Source organism: Rhamphochromis longiceps, linkage group LG5 (genome assembly GCF_057381845.1).
Source record: "Rhamphochromis longiceps isolate RC_006_pf linkage group LG5, R_longiceps_female_GT1.1, whole genome shotgun sequence".
Lineage (NCBI taxonomy): Eukaryota > Metazoa > Chordata > Actinopteri > Cichliformes > Cichlidae > Rhamphochromis > Rhamphochromis longiceps.
This window is the reverse complement of record NC_140561.1, coordinates 1,886,300-1,908,690: the sequence shown is the minus strand read 5'-3', so window position 1 is coordinate 1,908,690 and position 22,391 is coordinate 1,886,300. Positions and strand designations below refer to the sequence as shown.

Genomic DNA, 22,391 nt, shown 5'->3' with positions numbered 1-22,391 from the left:
ATCAACATAAAAATAAAGCTAGAGCCTGTGGACGGTATGTTCAAAATAGTACAGGCACAACATAGCTATTAATCATAAAACATCTCAAGTTATTTGAAAATTCTGAGGACAAAGAACACACAAGCACACAGTGCCTCAGTGATTCACAGAACTGTTTCACAGATCACAGAACTACATCAGAGTGTCACTTCGCAGGCAGCAATGTAGATAAAAATAATGAAATGCTGTTCCCCAAACAAGTACAAGAACCACAGAATAAGTTAAATATATAAATCAAATATAATCAATTAGAAACACTCTCACATCAACATAAAAACATATAAACATAAAGCTGGAGCCTGAGGACAGTATGTCCAAAAGCACAACATAGCTATTAATCATAAAACACCTCAAGTTATTTGAAAATTCTGAGGACAAAGAACACACAAGCACACAGTGCCTCAGTGATTCACAGAAGTATATCACAGATCACAGAACTACATCAGGGTGTGTCATGCAGCACTTTCAGTGGGGTTGCATCGTTTATTTGACTCCTGATACCTGGCATCTTTTAGCTTTCACCAGCTCATCAATATCAGGCTTCACATCCTGAGCGGCAGCTAACTTCAGGAGTCACACTCAATCCGAGTCACACTGCAAGTCTATTATTTCAAGTTGGATCCGGACGGGCAGATCAAAGGGATTCACGGTGAACGGCGAGCACAAAACTTTGAAGTCTTTCTCCAGTTCACCAAAAATCTGAAATGGTTGCTCAAACTCTAGTAACAGTCCCGTTATTTTATCTTTGAACTGCTTCATATCTGCCACACTTTGGAAGTGAGCTGCATCACCACCAGCGAGCTGCGTCTTCCACAATAACAGCTTCAACTTGAAAGAACGGATGCTGTCATAATACTGCGTGACAACTTGCAGCTGTTTGTTCAAGTTATTCAGGTGCTCTGTAACATCCACCATAAATGCAAGGTCCTGCATCCATTCTGCGGAATGAAATTCTAAAACTGGTTTGCCCTTTTCTCCCATAAACTGTTCAATTTCTTGAACATAGATGTGGTCTTTCTCTCTGAGAAGACTGTCAAACTGACGGTGATTGAGGGTTCTGGATCGGATGAAATTAACAGTTTGGATGACCACCTTCATGACGTTATCCATTTTCAGTGACTTGCAACACAAAGCCTCCTGGTGCAAAATACAGTGAAAAGTCCAAAAATCATGTCCTGCATTTGCAGATTGCACTTTATCTCTGAACTTTTTTACAACGCCTGCTTTCTTCCCGATCATTGAGGGCGCACCATCTGTAGCCAGGCTGACAGCGCGGGACCAGTCCACTCCGACCCTGTCCAGCGCGCCGACGAGTGGGGTGAAAATATCAGCTGCGGTCGTTGTATCTGTTATCGGTACCAACTCCACGAACTCCTCGGTGACGGTCAATGTGTCATCAACTCCGCGGATGAAAATTGCCAGTTGTGCAACATCTGTAATGTCCGTGCCTTCATCAATTGCAACTGAAAACACAATAAATGACTTTATTTTTGGCTTCAACTGTCTGTCCAAATCCACTGAAAGATCAGAAATCCTGTCGGCAACCGTGTTTCCTGTCAGGCTGATATTTGCAAAGGCCTGGCGCTTTTCAGGGCACACAATCTCCGATGCCTTCATCATACATGTTTGTACAAATTCACCCTCACTAAATGGTTTGGAAGCTAGTGCAATTTCGTTAGCAACGAGGTAGCCAGCTTTCACTGCAGTGTCACTGATGTCTGCTGCTGTTTCTTCAGACCCGCCAACAGTTCATTCACCTTCACTCTTCTCTGCTGTCCTTGAAAGTTGTCATATTTGTTGGCATGAAGACTCACATAGTGGCGACGGAGGTTATATTCTTTCAGCACTGCAACATGCTGGGAACACACCAAACTTACAGCTTTCACTTCCGTGAATAAATAGGAGGATGACCATTTTTCTTGGAACACTCTGCACTCTGCATCCACTTTTCTCTTTTTTGACAGAGACATATTGGGGCAATGAGGGTGCCAAAGCACATCAGGTTTAAATTTCACAGGCAAAACAAAGTAGCTCACAATTGCTATTGCGCCATCCAATGGACACAATTTGAACAGCAGTTTCTTTATTGAAAAATTGCTGCTCATTTTTATACTTTACAAAATCATCTCACGGGCCGGATTAAACCTGCTTGCGGGCCTGATCTGGCCCGCTGACCATACGTTTGACACCCCTGCTCTAATGTCTGTGTCTCAGTCTCATGGCCCATGTTACCTCTACTTGCGGCCGCATAATGACCAGACAAAATATTTTTAAAAAATTATTATTCAAAAAATGGTCAAAGGAGCTTGCAAAGACAAGCATCTGGACTTCTTTAAGTTGCTTGAAAACGTTTCACCTCTCATCCGAGAAGCTTCTTCAGTTCTAAGGTCAAATGGTGGAGAGTCCCAGATATAAACCTAGTGGGAGTTTCCCCCCACAGAGGGACAAAAGGACCCCCTGATGATCCTCTAATCGCCTGAGCCAAGGTGTGAAACTGGGTGTGGGTCCCAATCAGCCAGAGTTTCGGGTGAGTTCATTGTGAAACCTGGCCCCACCTTATCATGCGAATTCCTGAGGTCAGATGGCCCAGGATGTGAGTGGGCGTTAAGGCGTCTGGGAAGGGATCTCAGAACTGGATTATAGATGGCAGAGAGTTGGTGTCGTAAACCCCCGCCTCTGTTCAAAGATGGTCGCTCACAGTGGACATAGATGCTTCTTTCACTCCTCTTTCAAACCATCTGTCCTCTCTGTCCAAAATGTGAACATTGGCATCCTCGAAAGAGTGACCTTTATACTTAAGATGCAGATGGACTGCTGAGTCTTGTCTTCCCTGGTGAACTTGATGTTTTTATCCACAGCGTTAATGTGCGCAGTGAAGGATTCCACTTCTTGTGTCTTGATTTTGACCCAGGTGTCGTCCACATATCTGTACCAGTGGCTGGGTACTCTTACTTTAAAAGAGCCAAGAGCCTTCCTTTCCACTTCCTCCATGTAAAGGTTGCTACAATAGGTGACACGGGGGAGCCCATGGCACAGCCATGTTTTTGTCTGTAAAAGCCTTCGTTGTATTTGAAATATGTAGTGGTGAAGCAGAGGTCTAACAGTGTGCAGATCTGATCGGGTGTGAAGTTGGTCCTGTCCTCCAAGGAGCTGTCTTCTTGTAGTCGTTTTCTGACAGTCTCCACGGCCTCCGTGGTGGGTATGCAAGTGAAGAGAGAGACTACATCAAAGGACACCATGGTTTCATCTGGATCCAGGGTAAGTTTCTGGACCTTGTCGGTGAAGTCGGTGGAGTTCTTGATGTGGTGTGGGGTGTTCCCCATGAGAGGAGCAAGGATGGTAGCAAGGTGTTTAGCAATGTTATAAGTGGCTGAGTTTATGCTACTGACTATGGGTCTGAGTGGGACAGCTTCCTTGTGGATTTTAGGAAGTCCATAGATGCAGGGTATGGCATCCCCTGGGTAAAGGCGGTGATATGTGAGGCGGGCAATGATTTTGTCCTTTTCAAAGTCTTGAAGGCAAGCTATAACTTTCTTTTTGTAGCTGCTTGTGGGGTCTCGCTTTAAGGCTTCGTAGGTATTGTTGTCACTGAGGAGAGTAGTGATCTTTGTGTGGTAATCTGTAGTGTTTAGGACCACGGTGCATCTTCCCTTATCAGCTGGTAAAACAGTGATGTTGTGGTCTTTGCTCAGGGAAGCGACGGCCTTCTTTTCCTGTATTGTGAGGTTGGATGGAGGGACTTTGGCACTGGAGAGTGTGGCTGAGACTTTCATCCTGATTTGCTCTGCTTCTGTCTGTGATAATTTATTAATCCGTATGGCAGATTCCGTGGCTGTGATGAGGTCCACTATGGGCAACTGTTGCGGGGAAATGGCAAAATTGAGTCCTTTGGCTAATACTCTCTTTTCAGGTTCAGTGAGAATCCTGTCTGAAAAGTTCTTAACCCATTTCTCCTGACTGTCTTCAGGTGTGTTTTCTTCTCCGGGTTGTGTAGATTCAGAATGAGGAGTGTGTGTTTTTGAAAGCAAGGTGTGAAATTTCCTGCGTTGTCTTTCTTTTCCTTTAGAGTGTTGGGCCCGCTATTCAAAAAATGATTTAATATGAAGGCAATAGGCAGAGTGTTACAGGCATCACCCTAAAGAATGTAGCCTGGTGGGCAGTGTAGTCTGTGCTGCAGGGCGAATGGACTGCCATACCTGTTATGTGTCTGTGAGCGAGGGAGGGAGAAACTCGACTGTACGCTGTGTTCATGTTTTCCTCTGAAACAATAAGCTCCATTGGAGCAGCCTTTCAACGCCTCTCTCTGTCTCTCGCTAGCAAAGTGACCCAGACAACAAAGTAAAGCTAGTTTTCGACGTATTAGCCAGAGGTCCCTTTACTACGGTTCGGAGCCGCGGACCTGTTTTATATACGCGCGCTGAATAGTTTTCTACACGAGATCGCTGCAAAAAGTGCAGCCTTACCTAATGTCCACCTACTGTTACTCATTATATTAAGATTTAAACATCTGGTTGGTGTTGGTGTGGAGAGTAACCTTCAGTAATAGTAATAAATCACAGCAATAGGACATTCATGTAGTTGTAAACAGCATGATAATATATTAAGTAATTCAAAGATTCAGAATACGTTACTCTCATTGAGTAACATAACAGAATATGTTACAAAATACATTTTAGAGCATGTAATCTGTAATCTGTAGTGGAATACATTTTAAAAATAACCTTCCCAACACTGGTTATATACATGGATGGTAAAGACAGCATAACCCTTTCTTGGCTAAATAAGAGAGCATTGCAATGATTTCCATCTAACTGTCTTGGTTTGACTATCATTATGAGTTGAGAGAATTTCACAAGGACTAGATATTCGTTATCGCAGGTCCTTCCTCCCAGCAGCCGTTAGACTTTGTAACCATCACTGCTCACAACAAACACAATAAATCGTTTACATCCCTGCTGGCATTTGCACAGTTTTTCCATTTTCTTTAAAAGTATGTTGTTGTTGTTTTAAGCACAAATATACAGCACATTTATTACATTGAAAAAATTATCTGATTATGCTATTTTTAATAACTGTACAGTCTCTTACTTCTTGTTTTTAATTTAATATTCTTCACTTTTTTTGCATGCTCCATCTGCCTGTCACTTTACTGCCGGAACACCTGAATTTCCCCAGTGAGGGACAATAAAGGATATTTCTATTCTATTCTAGTCTTTGTATTACCACTTACTCCATTAGCGATCTACTTATCCTTTTGTCAACATGTAATTTTGGTCTGAAGATGTGATAAGTGTGCCTTACAGATATATTGTTCACTTATCTCCAATCAGAAAATTGAATCTAAATAAGATTCTCTTTTCACGACCTTTTTTCCTATTTGTGCCGAGTATGATGTAGGGGACTGCACAGTGAAAGTCTTGTCATAGATGTTCTTTAATTAAATGAAAGTCTCTTTTCTTACCCAGATTATGCATTAGCAGGTTGCTTCATCACTGACAGCAGGGCTCCCCTCCTGCTTTGCTAAGATTTTTATGAAAGAGTGTAGGTGGGTGTAGTAGAAAGGACCGGCAGCACACAGTGTCACCAGTACATGCATGTCTTTATTTACAATGCATTGATTTATTATATGTGTGTGTATATATATATATATATGTGTGTGCGTGTGTATATATATGTGTGTGCGTGTGTATATATATGTGTGTGTGTATATATATATATATATATATTAGGGGTGCAACGATACACAAAATTCACGGTTCGGTTCGGTTCGATACTTTGGTGTCACGGTTCGATATTTTTTCGATACAAAAAAAATGTTCATGCCTTTTTAATTTGTCATTTATTAAAATTATAAATATATATTTTAACTCAAAAGTACAGTTTTTAAATTTAACCCTAACCCTTGTGCGTGTTTTTTATTTTGACAGCGAATGCGCACCTGCGGACCACTTATGTGCAGCCCTGGTTATTTAGCTCGTCATATTGCAGCAACAGAAATTCTTTTGTCCATGAAACCATAAAGCTGCACTTTCTTTTTGCCTTATAGTCTGATTTGTCATAACTTCTCCGTTTTGTGGTAAGCTTTTCTTTGGCTGTCACTTCTTCACCCTGACCTGTCTTATTTGGCTCAGCAGAACTAAAATATATATACTGCTGCTTTTACACACGGACTCACATAAGCTCAGCGATTCTCTGCGCGATCAACCTCTCACATGTTTAAGCTGCGGAAGATTTCACTTGTCATGTTTGCATAGTAAGCTAACGATTAATAAGACGATGTCAGAGGAATTGGTGCACAAATTATCATCACTCACAGATCAGTGCTGTCGCTCTCTATACACAGTTCGCGCGATTGCAAAGTGAAAGCAAAAAACAAGCGCAAATTCAAACGCGACTTCAATATGTCACATATTGACAGTGGCTCACCGATGCCAATGACATAATTACCCAGCTACATTTCTGAAAGAATGCAAAAGCATTGACATATATTTTTCCTTCCTACAATAGCCCGACGGGCAGGGAAGAGATAGATTTTGGTAGCCCGACTGAAAAAATCGCTAGCCCCAGGACGTCGGGCTAGCGATATTGCAAGCCCTGTATCTGATTGAGGAATCACTCATCTTTGGAAAAGAGAGTTTATTACAGAGAAATGTCTCTTTCCAAAATAAAAGCTATACTATCCGCTTCTTCTGGGCTATATTCTCAGCAGCATAAGGAGAATCATGTGCTAACAGCTGTCTAAATGACTCGGCTAAAGTTAGTAGCATGCTTGTTGTTTTTGTCTTTGCACTAGGATGATGTCGGCGTAAATGTGCAGTCATATTCGTTGTGTTCCCACTAGTGCTTTCAGGTTAATCTCGTTGAAATGACCTTAACGCCACAACACGGCAAATCTCCGTTAACGAGCTACCGCCGATCGCCCCGTGCATGGGGCTAGACGGCAAACACGTTAACGAGCTAACTGCGCTAACACACTAGTTCCCACCCATGTAATTAAGCATTGCGTGGCACATCCAACATACTGTTTTACTTTAGTCCATGACTCGCTTACCTTCAGGGTCATACGTCACATGAAAACCAAAATAATTCCAAACGCCAGATCTGAATGAGAGTGGGGGAGGTCCATCTTGCAAGTAGAGCTTAACTTCTGTCTCGCTAGCTTGCCCTGCGCTCTTCCTTCTGACTATGCTGTCTGTGTTGAGCGCTCAGTGGATCTGCGCTCGACAGTGCAGCCTAGGCGGAGTAGTCGAACGCAGATTCACTGAGCGCTCAACACAGACAGCATCGTCAGAAGGAAAGTTGATAAAATAAATTACAAATGTTGTATTGTTCGATACATATGCGTACCGAACCGAAAGCACTGTATCGAACGGTTCAATATTGATACGAATATCGTTGCACCCCTAATATATATATATATACACACACACACACATTTCAGAAGTGGACCATTGGGATTGGTAAGGAAATACACATCTTATAGAAAAATGCAGCCAGTTCATTTAAATAATGGTCATCAGTGTATCAGGAGCAAATAAGTGGGTGAAAACAAACCAATGAAACTTGCTAACCAAAGTAATAAGGGTTAATAATGCATATTATTATTTGTGTCTTTCTGTGCTGAAACAGAAAGGAAATTCAGATCAGTGAACAGCAGCTGAGGGATCACTGACCTCCCAACAATACAACCGATGCTCTTATATCAGGATTAGTGTGTGGATCAATGTGTAAATTGGAGTGATCTTTGGATCAATCCAACAACACAGCAGGAACGCATTATTTATTCAAAGGAGGGCTGATTTATTATAAATTATTCCACTAAAAAAAAAAAAGAATATAAACTGAATTCTAAGTGTTACCGTTGACATGTTGCAGAACATATACTTACTGTCAGATCCTGAACCACACATGCATTAATGAATGCATGTGCCACCTTAAACGTACACATCAGGCTGCTCCAGCATATTTAAGTCATTATTACATATTGTGGGATTCAGAAATTGATTGAACACATTATGCATGTCTCCGAGTTAATATCAGTATATTAATGGACATTTTCACTGGTATGTAACAATATTAGACAGCATAAAAAGAAAGTGGCTTTGTGTGTGTGCTCTGTTCAAAAAAGAACATGAGTCACCATGAAACCTATTCTGGCTGTTTGTAATAAACAATAAAAAGACGTATCTTTCACTGCCTACAATTCTCCACTTTAACTTCAGTTAAGTTCAGCTCTGTTTTATCAGACTAGCAGTATTAATGAGGACCAGAAATATATGGAGCTCAGCTCTGAACGTGCACTCAGAGAATAGCTAAGCCGAGGTTTGGCCCTGTGTGTACACTACCACAACTACACAACTACCACATCTGGAGCAAACAAAGTTAAACTTAGCGGTAAATCTTATGCCACAGTACATCCCACTTATCATTAATCAACAAATACTCAAATACCTACAAATCAACACACAAAATAGAACCAAACAAAATGTGAGAAAATTACAGCTGGAAAATTGCCTTTCAGTTACAAAGCAGACTCTGGTAGAGCCCACAAAAAGAGGGCTCTGCCTGGGACAGACCATAAATACAGCCAGTGAACAGAAGCTTTGTTTAGTGTGATGTTACTGACAACCTGCTGCACCTGCATTTCTTCCAGGCCTGGCAGTCAGTGACACATGGCAACTCTACGCTTCGGACAGCATCTCATCAAGCTCTCGGCTGTGTTCCTGCAGACTGAGCTGTCCTTCGCACTGGTCAACAGGAAGCCTGTGGTGCCCGGACGTATCTTTTCATTACTTACAGGTTAGAGGTGTTTAGCTTTGTGTGCTGCAGTGCGGGTTTGTTTCTTAGCACCTTTCAGAGCCTTCTTTCCCTGGGGCTGTCCACACACTTTGTTGTGTTAGCTTTATTAGAGCGATGGACAAAGACACTGTTTTTTCTTTTTCTTCTGTGAAAAAGGTGCCTTTACGGCTTGCACCACAACATTAATGAAAATGATTTTAATCCAGACAACTGGCACTCCTCATGTAAAGTTTTAAAATTTTACTTAATTACAGTAACAAAGTATTTTTCAAAGTATTTGTACTTTGCTCCTTCCCACCTCTGAGTATGACACCAGTATGCATGTCTGAAACATCCACACAAGTCTCTTTAAGCATGTCCCTGTCTGTAGAGTCGTAACATTCCTGCAGAGCACAGATTGTTACTTTCCTGGGACTGCGAACCAGTGCTTTGAGTTTTGTATTATCATTGATCTCTAATTTCATCAAACGTTTTCACAGCTGGTCTCTTGATTTTGGTTTGCAGTACAGAGGTAACTCGCTATAACGTGGTTCACCTTTCGCAGCCTCGCTGTTTTGTGGATTTATTTTTTTTGTGCAATTTTGCATGCTTTTGTTTGTTTGTTTGTTTTTTACAGCGCATTGTGTTCTGCGTCCTGATTGGCTGTGGAGCATTGTCAATCAATCTCCTCCATGCCGTGTCTCTTGTACAGTACAGGGTGCGTTCAGGTTGTCAAATTTACATAAATCTGTGATTGCTAGCAGTGTGATTCTGAAGTGCTGTACTGTATGTTTGTAAGTTTTCTCCCCAACAAACAACAATGTTGACGAATCGTTTTGCACTGTCTAAGGCAACCGTGGGGCCCTTTGGTTTCTATAATACTGGACTACAAAAACTTTACGGTTTGAACTTTGAGAGTTTAAACCTGCGACAGACTGGCGACCTGTCCAGGGTGTACCCCGCCTCTCGCCCTATGACAGCTGGGATAGGCTCCAGCGCCCCCCGCGACCCTGAAAAGGATAAGCGGAAGCGAACGGATGGATGGATGGAGTTTAAACAAGAGAGAAAAATTTGAAAATGTTCCTGCCTGTCTGAGAAAAGTGTATAAAGTCTGTAGTGACGGGTTTTACAGCCTTAAAACATCTATAATAATTGTAAAAAAATAAAGTTGGCTACTTCGTGGATTTCACCTATCGCAGGTTATTTTTAGAACGTAACTCCCGCGATACACGAGGGACTGCTGTATTTCTAGCTCCCTAGTTCTTTGGTGATTTCTAGTCTTTTGGTTTCTGTCTCTGTGTTCCTTGTTAGCTCTGTCTCCCCTTGTCAAGTCTCTGTGTTATGTTTCCTGTTTTACTTTGTCCTATGTTCATGTTTTCAGTTTTGCTTCCCCTTGGTCTCATCATGTTTGATTACTCCCAGCTGTGCTCTCCTCCTGTGTCTCATTCCCCTGCTATCCCTCTGTGTATTTAAGCCCTGTGCTCGTTTGTCTGCATGCCATCCTCTGTATCATCCTCTGTATTTATGTCTCAGGCTCCTCCTTCCCGGCATTCCAGTTTTTGTAATGTTTTCTACTTTCCTTATGTTCTTTTGTTAGTTTCTACCAGTTTGGGTTTTGTTAGTTTAAGTCCCCACCATGCTCCTGCACTATAAATAAACTTCCTCAATGCTACGCTGTCATCAGTGCCTGCCCTTGGGTCGGGGCAGTTAAAAAGCATGGTTCCATGACAGTTACTACTGAGTACCAATCCTGTAAATCGTTGCATTTTACATTTTCTAATTTATCTCAATGAAGAATTTGGCCACTTTCAGACTAGCCTCACTAATCTGAAATTCTGAAAGTAGAAATTCTGGAATAAAAACAATATTTTGTATTTGTTCACTTAAAACTGGATCATAAATGAATTTTTACATTTTGCCTGAGTTGTCAGTAGCTGTTCAGTGTGCAAGGTGATGAGCAGAAGGTACTTGAAAGTACATCAGGTGGAAATGGCTATCGTACATGAAGCCTCTGGGCATCTCCAACTTTCAGTTGATGCTTTGAATTAGCGTGTTAGCATTCTATCTTTAATTGCTGACTTCCTGTTCATTAGCTGTCAGTAGCAGATGCACTTCTGAGTGCTTTCACCAAATATTTATAAATGAATGGATATGAAACCTATTTCGATTCAGTATAGAAACCTGTAAAAAATAAACATGCGTATTCTCTTCTTTCCTGTCCTTATGAGACAAACATGGTGGTGTTGGTCTGCAGAATCTGATAATATAAAACTGTGTGTAAGGGTTTGTACACTAGTATTGTAAAACTGAACATAGTCACTCATCAATGCCGAAAGTATGCTATTTAATTTCTGTCTTAGCATGAAAGAAACAGCAAAGACACAAGGAGTAGAGATAGAGAAGGTAGATGAGTTACCTACCCAGGGTTGACCTACCAAAGCCACAGACACAAGAGCACAAGAGAGGTGAAGAAACATGGAGACGGGTCTTAGGGGTGATCTGTGACAGAAGGATAGCAGCAAGAGAGAAAGGAAAGGTTTACAAGATGGCAGTGAGAGCTGCTGTCGTGTATGGTTTGTATGTATCGATTTCCTGATTCGAATCGATTTTAGTTTGAATAATGCGATATTAATTCAATTTTTAAATATAAATGTTACTCAGAATATTATGACATATAGATTTGATAATTTCATAATATATAGCTATCTATGGATGGTTCCACACAAACTTAATTCATTATTTAACAATACAGGAAACCAGCATGTAAAGGTTGTAATTTCACTGGTGGAAGATGAGTCACAGTAGACTGACAAAGAAATATTAATGGACCAAAGGACAAAACACAGAGAAATGGACACAGTAACAGGAAGAGATAAACACAGAGACAAGAACTAAAGACAGGAACTTGACAAGACAGAGAACACAGAACGCCACATTGACAGACGACACAGAGACATGACAACGGGGACTTGAGTAGAGAGACTGAAGGTAAAAAAAAACGTGGAGAGACTCATGACAGGACACGGAGGTGAGAGTAGGACAGAGTGGACACAAATGGGAACTAACACCAAAAGGAACAAAGAACTAAAGATAATTAATTCAGAAAAACATAAATGATTTCCTACTTTCAAAGAAAGTCCTGAACAGAAATGCAAAATGTTGGAATCAAAGACCCAAGGTCACTGTTAGCACTCCGTGCCAGATTGTCCTGAGGAGTCGTGAAAACAGGATGGCTAGTAGATGGTGAGGAGAAAGCATAGTCTTAGGACTATGAAGCCCCTGGTTCATGTGTCTAATTGTAGCGGCGCTACCTTACGTGTTCGTGTCCAGGCTCGGTGGTAGCATTGCAGGTGGCGGTGGTAGACGGTGGGAACTGCGGGCTCATCTCATGTCCACGAAGCAGCAGGGGTTGATATCCTAGAGAGGCTGGGATTCAAGTTTGGTGGTGTTCTTGCAAACTATGTGTGAGCACACACAGCATTTTCATTTTGGTCATCTGTGAGGTGACGTAGCACGGGTTTCTCCTCCATCACTCTCCTCTCCTTCCACAAATAGAGTGATAGAGAGGTACACAAGAACGGTGTAAAAAGAAAGTACACCCTCCGTCAGTTTCGTGTACCACTACGTAATAATGTTAATATGGCAAGTTGGAAAAATAGGTAAATCAGATGAACAATACAGCATGACATAAGATACATATGACTCAATGCCATTATTCAGTATAAAAAAATAACTTAAAAAGAATCAAGAAATTGCGCTTGATTTCAGATTTTGTCTCAGAGAAAGTGCAAAAATTCAAATAGGTACATTTTAATTCTAGGGCCTCATTAAGCATGTTACACATTCATACCACAAATTTAATTAGTAAAAGACTGAAGCGGCTTATTTGGAAGGCTTTTCCAAATGACAGGCTTAGCTTAGAGCTACATCTAAAAAAACACAAGACCTTTAAATCAATGGCCCTCGTTCACTAATAGTGCATATACACAAATGCGTTACATAAATAGCGCATGTGAATGTTACACTCAAGTCCAGACCTCAATCTCATTGAAACTCTGTGACCTGAAGAAAGCTGTGCATAAACAAAGCTGTGCGCTGCGGCAATATCATAAAAAGAGTGGCCCACAGTGACAATGACCACTGATAATCACTGATAGTCCTCTTTGGGTCATGCCTATAGGACTTGACCCTTCTCTTTTCCATGTCCCCCCTGTTAAATAGCAGAACAAAATAGAGTTAGACAAGTGCAATTCAAGTGATTTGATTATTGTGTAATTTTTAATTAGATGCACCGATCAAGACGGGAGCTGCCGCAGTGGGTGTGGCTGGTAAGATGCCAGGCCTGCAACGCTACTCAGGGCTGCTGGTTTTTATCAGAGTAGGCATATTCTAGATGTCCAGAATATAGAGTCACATCTCAGCTCTGTCCAAGCTCTGCACTGCCTACAGGGTAATACTCACAGGATCAGAGAATGGACTTATTATCCAGATTTGCTGTATTGGATCGGCCTTGTAGTTTTTCCACACATTGCTTTTGTGTTTCAGTTTAGCTTTAGTTAAGCTGATAATGACGAGGTAGGATGTTTCATGGATTTGTTGCTGATTTTTTTTTGTAAGACCTGGTAATGACGAGACAGTTTTCAGAATGATATTTGAAACCTGAGATGTGAATAAGAGCATACTGGTTTTGTTTTTTTACCATGACTGTACACTTTGAGCCCAATCATCACCCATGCTGGCTTTGAATTAGAAAAAATTCAGAATACCATATGATCCCGGCCGTTTAGTCTGTTCAGCTAGAACTGCCTCTGACTCCACCCGACAGGGAAGCAATGGCCTCTTATACTGATTGTATGAAAACAGCTTCAAAAGCCACCAATGTCGTACAGAAGCTGCAGGAAATGTCAAGATAATTTGACAGCATTTGAAAAACTTATGCAGTGTTTTATTTGTGTGTGTGTGTGTGTACTGACACAGCTAATACAGCTTCTTTTCTTTCTGACTGACTTAATTGAATGATTTATGTATTTATTGTTTGCTATTTATTTCAAAAGTGTGAAGTGGATCCAAAGATTTGGTTTAAAATGTGTTGGAAAAAAATAAAATAAATTATGCAGGCGGCCTTGGTGAGCTGTGAAGCACAGTGCAGCGACTAATTATCTGTCCTGAGGCTTGTCTGATCTTGTCAGCAGTCTAGTTACACTATCTGCAAAGATACATACACATGTCACAAAGTTTTACAGGGTAGAGTAAAATGTCAGTCATTTGAGCTACATGTATATATTAGATATATATTAATTAATTAATTAATTAAAATTATTTATGTAACCCACCTAAAATTTGCCTCATGAAAATTAACTGCTGCCCCCAAAGAATGTCAGTAGGTGGCACTATGGGATTGTTTAGTGCTTGCAAACTTGAGTTGTTATAGCGAAGGAGAACAACGCTAAGGCTACGTATGCTGGTCGGACCAACTTTCCTAGAGTTTTCCTTCGTTTAATTAATTCATTTACCAGAGAGCAGAGGAAGGGAAAATATGCACCACTACAGCCAAGACCTTCCACTTGCGTTGTGTTAGCCTATGGGAAACTGTTGAAGTTCTTTCCCCAGTTTTTAATGTGCTTTGTGTAATATCTCAGCGCTTGACAACTACATGTGAAAAGTAGCTGCTGAGGGAGTGTCCTGTTTTATAGCTGGAAGCCTGTGGTTGTTGCTGGTAATTGGTCCAACCTTTATGTGCTTAGCCAGTTTACAGTGGTTTTTTGTGGAACGTGGATCAACACAGCACAATGCAATAATCTGCTAGCAATTCATGGTTAACAACAGAAAAAAAGGTCATATTTTAAGAGCTTTACATAGGGCTCTGCTAGCTTTCTCTGTCAAAGTTTTCGCTCTACTTTTATAACACATACTGAAATTTGAAATCTTTCACTGTTTATGACACATTCACAAAGGCCTTGTTGGTACATGCATTTATTGTGTTTAGTAATATATAGAAATTAGTCAAGCAATGTCTCTGCTTGCTGATCATCACATTTGTAATGTCCAGTCATTTATACACTGCACAGCATAAAAAAGTTGTTGAGTTTTGTTTACATACAGTCTGCCGTTATAGTCAATATGTATATATTAGTGCACATATAACTGAAAAAATATGACCACTTTCATATCTATACCAGGCACAGAGGTATTTATATATATAAATCTACTTTAAATAAAGCAAGCAAGACTGCTTGCGACCATTTGTTCTGTTTGCTCCTTAGTTTAGTTTTTGCAGTTTGTCAGTGTGAGTTCAACACTTTTCAACTCGTTTGACTGAAACAAAACTGTGACTTCCGTTCACAGACACGTGCCATCGAAAATTTCCTCAAAAGTCAATGTGCCATATGATTGCATTAGCAATAAATTTAATAACGCTCTATATTAACAGTTACACACTATATAAAACAACTTTATAGGATTATATTTGTTCGCAGATGTTGGCAGCTATCAGCGAATACTTATCAGCTATTTTGAAACAAAAAAAAACTTTTTATCCATAACAGCAAATGAACTGTTGTCAATGGAAAATTGTACTTAGTAGTCAGTATAATATTTTAATGATATAAGTTTGATATGGTAGAATACTGCATGTAATCATGTTTAGAAGTATATATTTGGTGGCATATTGAAAGAATGTCTCATCCTAGGGGGTCTGTGACATTCTTTCAAGGTGTTCTGGCGTTCACCCCCACATCCTGGGAGAGGTCGTACCTTGTCTTATTGTTTTACGGTAGGATTAACGTAGCTATGTCAGGTTTAGTTTAAGTGCTTTTTTACATATAGATGAACTGCTGGATTTTCCAGACCAGCAGGTTAAGGGAAGTCGTATATGGGGCCACACTCTGCACACACACACACACACACACACACACACACACACACACACACACACACACACCTCCACGATCCAATGTAAGGAACAAGACCAGGGCAGTTTCTCAGTGCGAGTCTCAGTTCTGGAGGCTGCCCTTGTTAGCAAGAAGTTCTGTGTGTTTCTCTTCTCTGATTCTCTACTGAAGAAGTGTTTTAGAGTATATTTCTTAACAACTGTACAACAGAAAATCCAAATGCTATTTATGGTCTCCTCATAACAATGATAAGAAAAATAAACTGGGCCAATATGGCATGTTTGTTAATACAGAGACACACATGTTAATGTGATCTGTGGTCTCCCACTCAGAGACACAGGTCTCCGAGTGTCCAGCATTCAGAGGCTACCTGAGGACTCATGTGAGAGAAAACCTGCTCACACAGACATGTAGAGCCAAACACTGTCAATAAGGCCTCTGCAATATTCTAAAGCCAGTTAACCCTTTAAGACCTACCATAGAACCAAGTCCGCCAGAGCTTACTTTATATTTTTACATGCTGTGGAGCCATTTTTGGGAGCATTTCAAGTTTATATACATCAATACAACCAGTATAGCCCATATTTTAAATATATGTATGCATTAAGTCCATAGTAACTACATTAATTGCAAAAAAGTGCAATAAACTACAAGAAAATTGAAAATCTTTTTGTTTGTTTTTTTACATAAATTTCTACTTGGAGAAATTTAAGAGGTTTATCCCTCAAAATTTTAAATACAAAAAAATTGCAAAAAATAGTTTACAACAACAGGAAATTTATTTTAAGTGTCTTCATAGTTTAATTTAGAGATACAGCAATTTTTATATACTGCAGGAAAAACGAAAAAACAATCCTATGATGCAAATTTGCAAAGAAAACAGCAGGTGCATCAAAATAAACTATTTCCAGCAGTGCAATTCGAGTTCTAAGCATCCCAGCAACTATTCAGAAAAGTCAAACATGACTTATAAAAACACCAGTATAGGCTTTTAAGGCCTACAACTACATTTTCCGCGAAAATGACGTCACTTCCGGGCAGGAAATGGTGGACGTGCGATCGTTCGCTGACAGCTTTTTCAATGTGGGAAGTGTTATGAACAGCTGATCGGATCGGCAAAGCGTGTTTCTGGAATATTATGTTTTTGTTGCTGCAAGTGCTTTTTATGCAATTTTTGCAAAGCTTTATGTGGAAGGAAACCGTGACCGAGGACAAGCTGATGGCATAAGATGTAATCAAATCAAATCAAATCAAAATTTATTTATATAGCACATATTAAAACAACAGTGTTGACCATAGTGCTTCACAGTCAATAAAAACATGAGACAGTTAAAACAAACAATAAAAGAGGACAACAAACAATAGGTAACAACGCAACAAGCTAAAACAGCCAACTAGACAGAATCAAAAACCAAAGTAAAAAAATAAGTTTTAAGACGTGATTTAAAAGACTGGATCGACTCGGCAGTGCGAATATGAACGGGGAGGTTATTCCAGAGTCTGGGTGCCACAGATGCAAAGGCCCGGTCGCCTCTCGACTTCATTCGAGTCCTAGGTTGTGCTAGGAGCCTGTGGTTGGACGATCTAAGTGCTCTGTTGGGATTGTATGAGTGGAGTAAATCAGAAAGATAACTGGGTGCTAAATTATTCAAAATATTAAAAGTGAACAAAAGAATTTTAAAATCTATACGATATTTAACAGGGAGCCAATGTAATTTGGCTAAAATTGGAGTTATGTGTTCATGAATTCTCGTACCTGTTAAAAGACGCGCAGCTGCATTTTGAATTAACTGGAGCCGGCAAAGAGAGGAGTGTTGGAGGCCCGAGTAGAGGCAGTTACAGTAGACCAATCTGGATGTAATAAATGTGTGGATAAGCGTTTCAAGGTCCTTTAAAGGAAGGAACGGCTTTGCTTTGGAAATCTGACGCAACTGGTAAAAGCTGTTTTTTACCACAGTGGACACCTGTTTCTCAAGTTTAAAAGAGCCATCCAGGAACACTCCGAGGTTTCTTACAGTGGACGAAAGATGGCTAGTGAGAGGGCCTAGGGCATCAACTAACTGGTCTAGCGGAGTGTGACTACCAAAGACTATGGTTTCGGTCTTATTCTCGTTCAATGTAAGAAAATTATGTGATAACCAAATTTTAACTTCATGCAAACAGTTGAACAGAGGTTGAACAGAGGAACGCAAAAGAAGGCAAAGAAGCAGTCACATCGGATTTCAAAGGTAAATTAATCTGGATATCATCGGCATAACAGTGAAAGGAGATGTTGTATTTACTAAAAATTAATCCCAAGGGCAACATGTACAAAGAGAAGAGAGCAGGACCGAGCACGGACCCTTGAGGCACACCACAATAAATAGGGGCAGAAGCCGAGGAGTGTTGCCCCATAGCAACAGAGAACGACCTCTCTGAGAGGTAGGATTTAAACCAAGATAAAACCGTACCTTTGAGACCAACAACATGTTCCAGTCTTGATAGAAGAATGTTGTGGTTAACCGTGTCAAAAGCAGCAGACAAGTCAAGTAAAACTAAGACCACAGAATATCCAGAGTAAGGCTCTAAGTAAGGCTGTCTCTGTGCTGGGGCGAGGTTTAAAACCAGACTGAAACTTTTCATTAATAGCATTTGCATCTAAAAAGGCCTGTAGTTGTTTTAGAACTACCTTTTCCAATATTTTGGAAATAAAAGGGAGTTTGGAACTCCTCCAGTTTCATATGCAAAAAAAATTATTGCGCTAGCTTACACGGTTCAGGTTCTACAGGGATCTAAAAATAGTTATGAGAAACGGAGCGTGCCCGCTCCAACTGGCTTTAAAGGGTTAAACCTGTCAGGTAGTGATGTCCAGCAGGTGAACATGCAGCTCCATGAACACGCACAGCTGTGGATTCCAGCTGAGTTCGTAGTTCTGCAAACTTTGACCCCACAGAGTCGAGCTTTTCAGTTCAATCAGCTGCATTTCGATGTCCTCTGTGTCCAGCCAGTTAATGCGAGACAAATCCAGCTGACAAACCTTTCTGGTTTGATCAGAAAAGAAAACATTGGTCCAAACACCTGAAAGTCCCGAAAACACATTGTGAATTCTGTCTCGAGTCTACGGATGTATCCGTGGTGCTGATGCTGCGCTGAGCCGACAGCTCCTGAAGCATTTGAAGTGTCGGAATGTGGAAATTTCAACATCGCTTTAAAAGACTGCCAGCTAGCAACGTCCCTCTCACCGGTAGGCGAAGTGATTTTAGCCAATTACAAGTTGAATCTGGTAGTTGGGGTTGTTAGCTGAGATACCATCATTAGGAAGCGGCACAACTAATGTGTCTATGCGAGCTAATTTGCGATGTGCACTGCTGGCCCGGCATTTATTTTTTAATGCACCCTCTCAGATTAATTCACTGCATGTCGTGCCCAGGGCTGGACTGGGACAAAAACACAGCCCGGGCATTTTGACTAGAGACCGGCCCCCCAGTTATTAAAGCCATAAAGCCTTTGAATAAAAACAAACACTGTGGTGACAGTGATGTACAGTCTTGTTGGTATATGTATGATTTCTATACGTTTGACATCAGATTAAAACTTTGGTTGTAAGATTCAGATAATTATTTATTAAAAGCGAGACATTTTAAATGAGAATAAGAAAGAAAAGTATTTCTTTGTGCCCCCCTCTCCCTTTTAATGCCCTACTTGCCCCCCTGGCAACACTTTGCTAGGCCCGCCCCTGCACAGTTACCAGCTGTCAGCTGCTTAGAAAAGGATGCTGGTGTTATTTGTCTCTCAGAAACAGTTCATAACTTCCCTTCAACTCATCCATGTCACCTAAAAGGTAAACCTGTTTCTCCATCACCTGTTCAGCTCTGATGATCCAGTAAGGACATCTCCTGGTTTCATCTTCATGTTTCCCTCTCACCACATATCCAAACCATCATGACCAGCAGCTTTACAGCTGTGGCTCCAGCAAACATCAGCTGATACTAGAAATTAATATTAAATAAATTCTAACAACAGCTGATCAAGCTTAAACGTGCTGCTGTTGTTTAGCGCGACATCCGCTGGTTTCCTCTTTCTGGCGCAAAGTGGGCGATAAACAAACAGGAGAGATGATCAGCTGATCATTGATCAGTTTTCATGATTGAAGTAGCAACAGGAGAGGCAGGAGGAGAGAATGAGAGGAGAAGAGGCAGCTGTGCAGCAAAGACAGAATAAATCCAACTTTGTGTCTTTTTCATTGTAGCTGAAGTCCAGGACAAACTGTGTTCCTTCTCAGCTCAACACGAAACGCGTAATACATTTTTTCCAAATCAAAGAATTGGAATGGTATATGACAGTATCAGTATTCGTTTAATCTAGTTAATAAATAAGTATACTGACCTGCCAGTGAACAGAGTTTACTTACACTGTTGGTGTACTCCCTGTCCAGTGTTGTTGGAGGCAAACGGCTGTGCTCTGTGGCTTCTTATCAACAAGACAGTGAGTGAGTTGTCTCTTTAGCATCTTCATTAAGTGGCTGGGAAATTCAGCCAAGCAAAAAGACCTGGGGTTATTGTCTCCTTTTGATAGTGCCAGTGCACAGAGAGCTTGTCATTTGTCTCCTTAGCTTCAGCCCTCTCACTCACCTGTCTTATTTTTCTGCCCACCAGGCTAGTAGTTAGTCTACACAGAAATGTGATCATCTTGCCCTTCTGCATTTCTAGCCCTGAGCTGTCTGATAAAGGCTCCATTTACTCACAAAATAATAGTTATCTGTACAGCAGTCCTGTTCAAGGACACTGTGGTGGGTTATAAGATAATAAACAATTCAACCTCTTAAGGACACAGCTGGGGTTTATGTTAGGTTCTTTAAAAATGGAGTTTGTCATTACTGCTGTCCAGATGAGCAGTTCTGGATCATCTACTCTATAGCTAAAACTATCGCTTCACTATCTAAAATGTACATTCAGTTCAATTCAATTCAATTTTATTTATATAGCGCCAAACCACAACAGCGGTCACCTCAAGGCGCTTTACATTGTAAAGGTAGACCCTACACTAATAGATACAGAGAAAAACCCAACAATCATATGACCCCCTATGAGCAAGCACTTTGGTGACAGTGGGAAGGAAAAACTCCCTTTTAACAGGAAGAAACCTCCAGCAGAACCAGGCTCAGGGAGGGGCGGGGCCATCTGCTGTGATTGGTTGGGGTGAGAGAAGGAAGACAGGATAAAGACATGCTGTGGAAGAGAGACAGAGGTTAATAACAGATATGATTCAATGCAGAGAGGTCTGTTAACACATAGTGAGTGAGAAAGGTGACTGGAAAGGAAAAACTCAATGCATCATGGGAATCCCCCGGCAGCCTACGTCTATTGCAGCATAACTAAGGGAGGATTCAGGGTCACCGTCTCCTGAATCCAAACTGGAAGCTGGTTCCACAGAAGAGGGGCCTGAAAACTGAAGGCTCTGCCTCCCATTCTACTTTTAAATACTCTAGGAACAACAAGTAGGCCTGCAGAGCGAGAGCGAAGTGCTCTAATAGGGTGATATGGTACTACAAGGTCATTAAGATAAGATGGGGCCTGATTATTTAAGACCTTGTATGTGAGGAGCAGGATTTTGAATTCTGGATTTAACAGGAAGCCAAAACAGGAGAAATATGCTCTCTCTTTCTATCAAGAGGAAAGCTGCAAAATAACTCCAGCTTTGTGTCTTTTTCCATTCTAGCTGAAGGACAAACTGTGTTCCTTCTCAGCTCAACACAAAACGCGTAATATTTTCTCTGAATACGAGATTATTCCGTTTTTTACGGGACGGTTGGCAACTCTACTAACTAACCTTATGAATAAAATAAAGTTCACGATCAGTAACATCATAGCACCCACCCAGCAGTATAGAAACTCCGTCATGCTAGCTAGTACATGGTATGAGTTATTGTAACTAAAAAGTCAGCACAGGGAAAATAAACTCCACCTAAACTTGGTTTATATCTGACCCAGATAGACTGCAGGTCATAACTTCTTACCTGAAGTTCAGTTCACCTGACACTCGGACCGGCGGCCGCCTTGGGTCTCTCCTCCTCCTTCCTCCCCTTTCCCTCATCCACCTGCCAGCCTCTGTGGAAGCTTCGCCATGGTCACCACCAAATAACTGAGTCATCTGGCCAATCCACCACCTCTCATTGTTCATACCGTTACAAAAAAATATACAAAATCATCGGCCCATAAAAACAAAAAAATCACCATCAGGCCCAATGGCCAGTCCAGCTATGGTCGTGCCATCAGTTAACCCTTCGCGTTGCACGTGTGCCCAGGGGTGCCGTCCCCTGGTCTACTTTATTCAAGTAGCAGGAAAGTTATCACTTTTACAAAGTGCAAACACTTGCGACTGGATGACAGTGCTGTTCCTCAAAACAAGTGATTATTTGTTTGAATGCTGTTCCTAATGTTCCTATTTTTTTATTTGACTTTACCTTTTGAAAAGTAATGCTATATTTATTACTCTGTAGGGGTTAATCTCATGTGTAAGCTCCTATGTTCTTGATTGATTTTTTTTATTATTATTTATTAATTTTTATCTTTCCCAAAAAATCCCTGCACATGCTCAGAAAAGAAAAATAAATTGATAAAAGACTTTCTTAAACCAAAGAATAGGAGCAGTAATGAGGCCTACATTTTCTCCAAATCAAAGTATTGGAATGGTATATGACAGTAT

The 22,391-nt window shown here is 40.8% G+C and overlaps 1 protein-coding gene across 5 annotated transcripts in view; it reads left to right on the top strand.

The window, feature by feature from the left end:
* Positions 1-22,391, top strand: part of fhit (fragile histidine triad diadenosine triphosphatase) — a 188,258-nt gene that overhangs the window by 72,888 nt on the left and 92,979 nt on the right. For all 5 annotated transcript variants that reach the window (XM_085405462.1, XM_085405464.1, XM_085405466.1 and 2 more), the window contains one exon: positions 8,693-8,817. In XM_085405462.1, coding sequence (XP_085261588.1) covers positions 8,712-8,817 — 106 coding nt within the window. In that variant the 5' untranslated portion in view covers positions 8,693-8,711. The remainder of the gene's footprint in view (positions 1-8,692; positions 8,818-22,391) is intronic.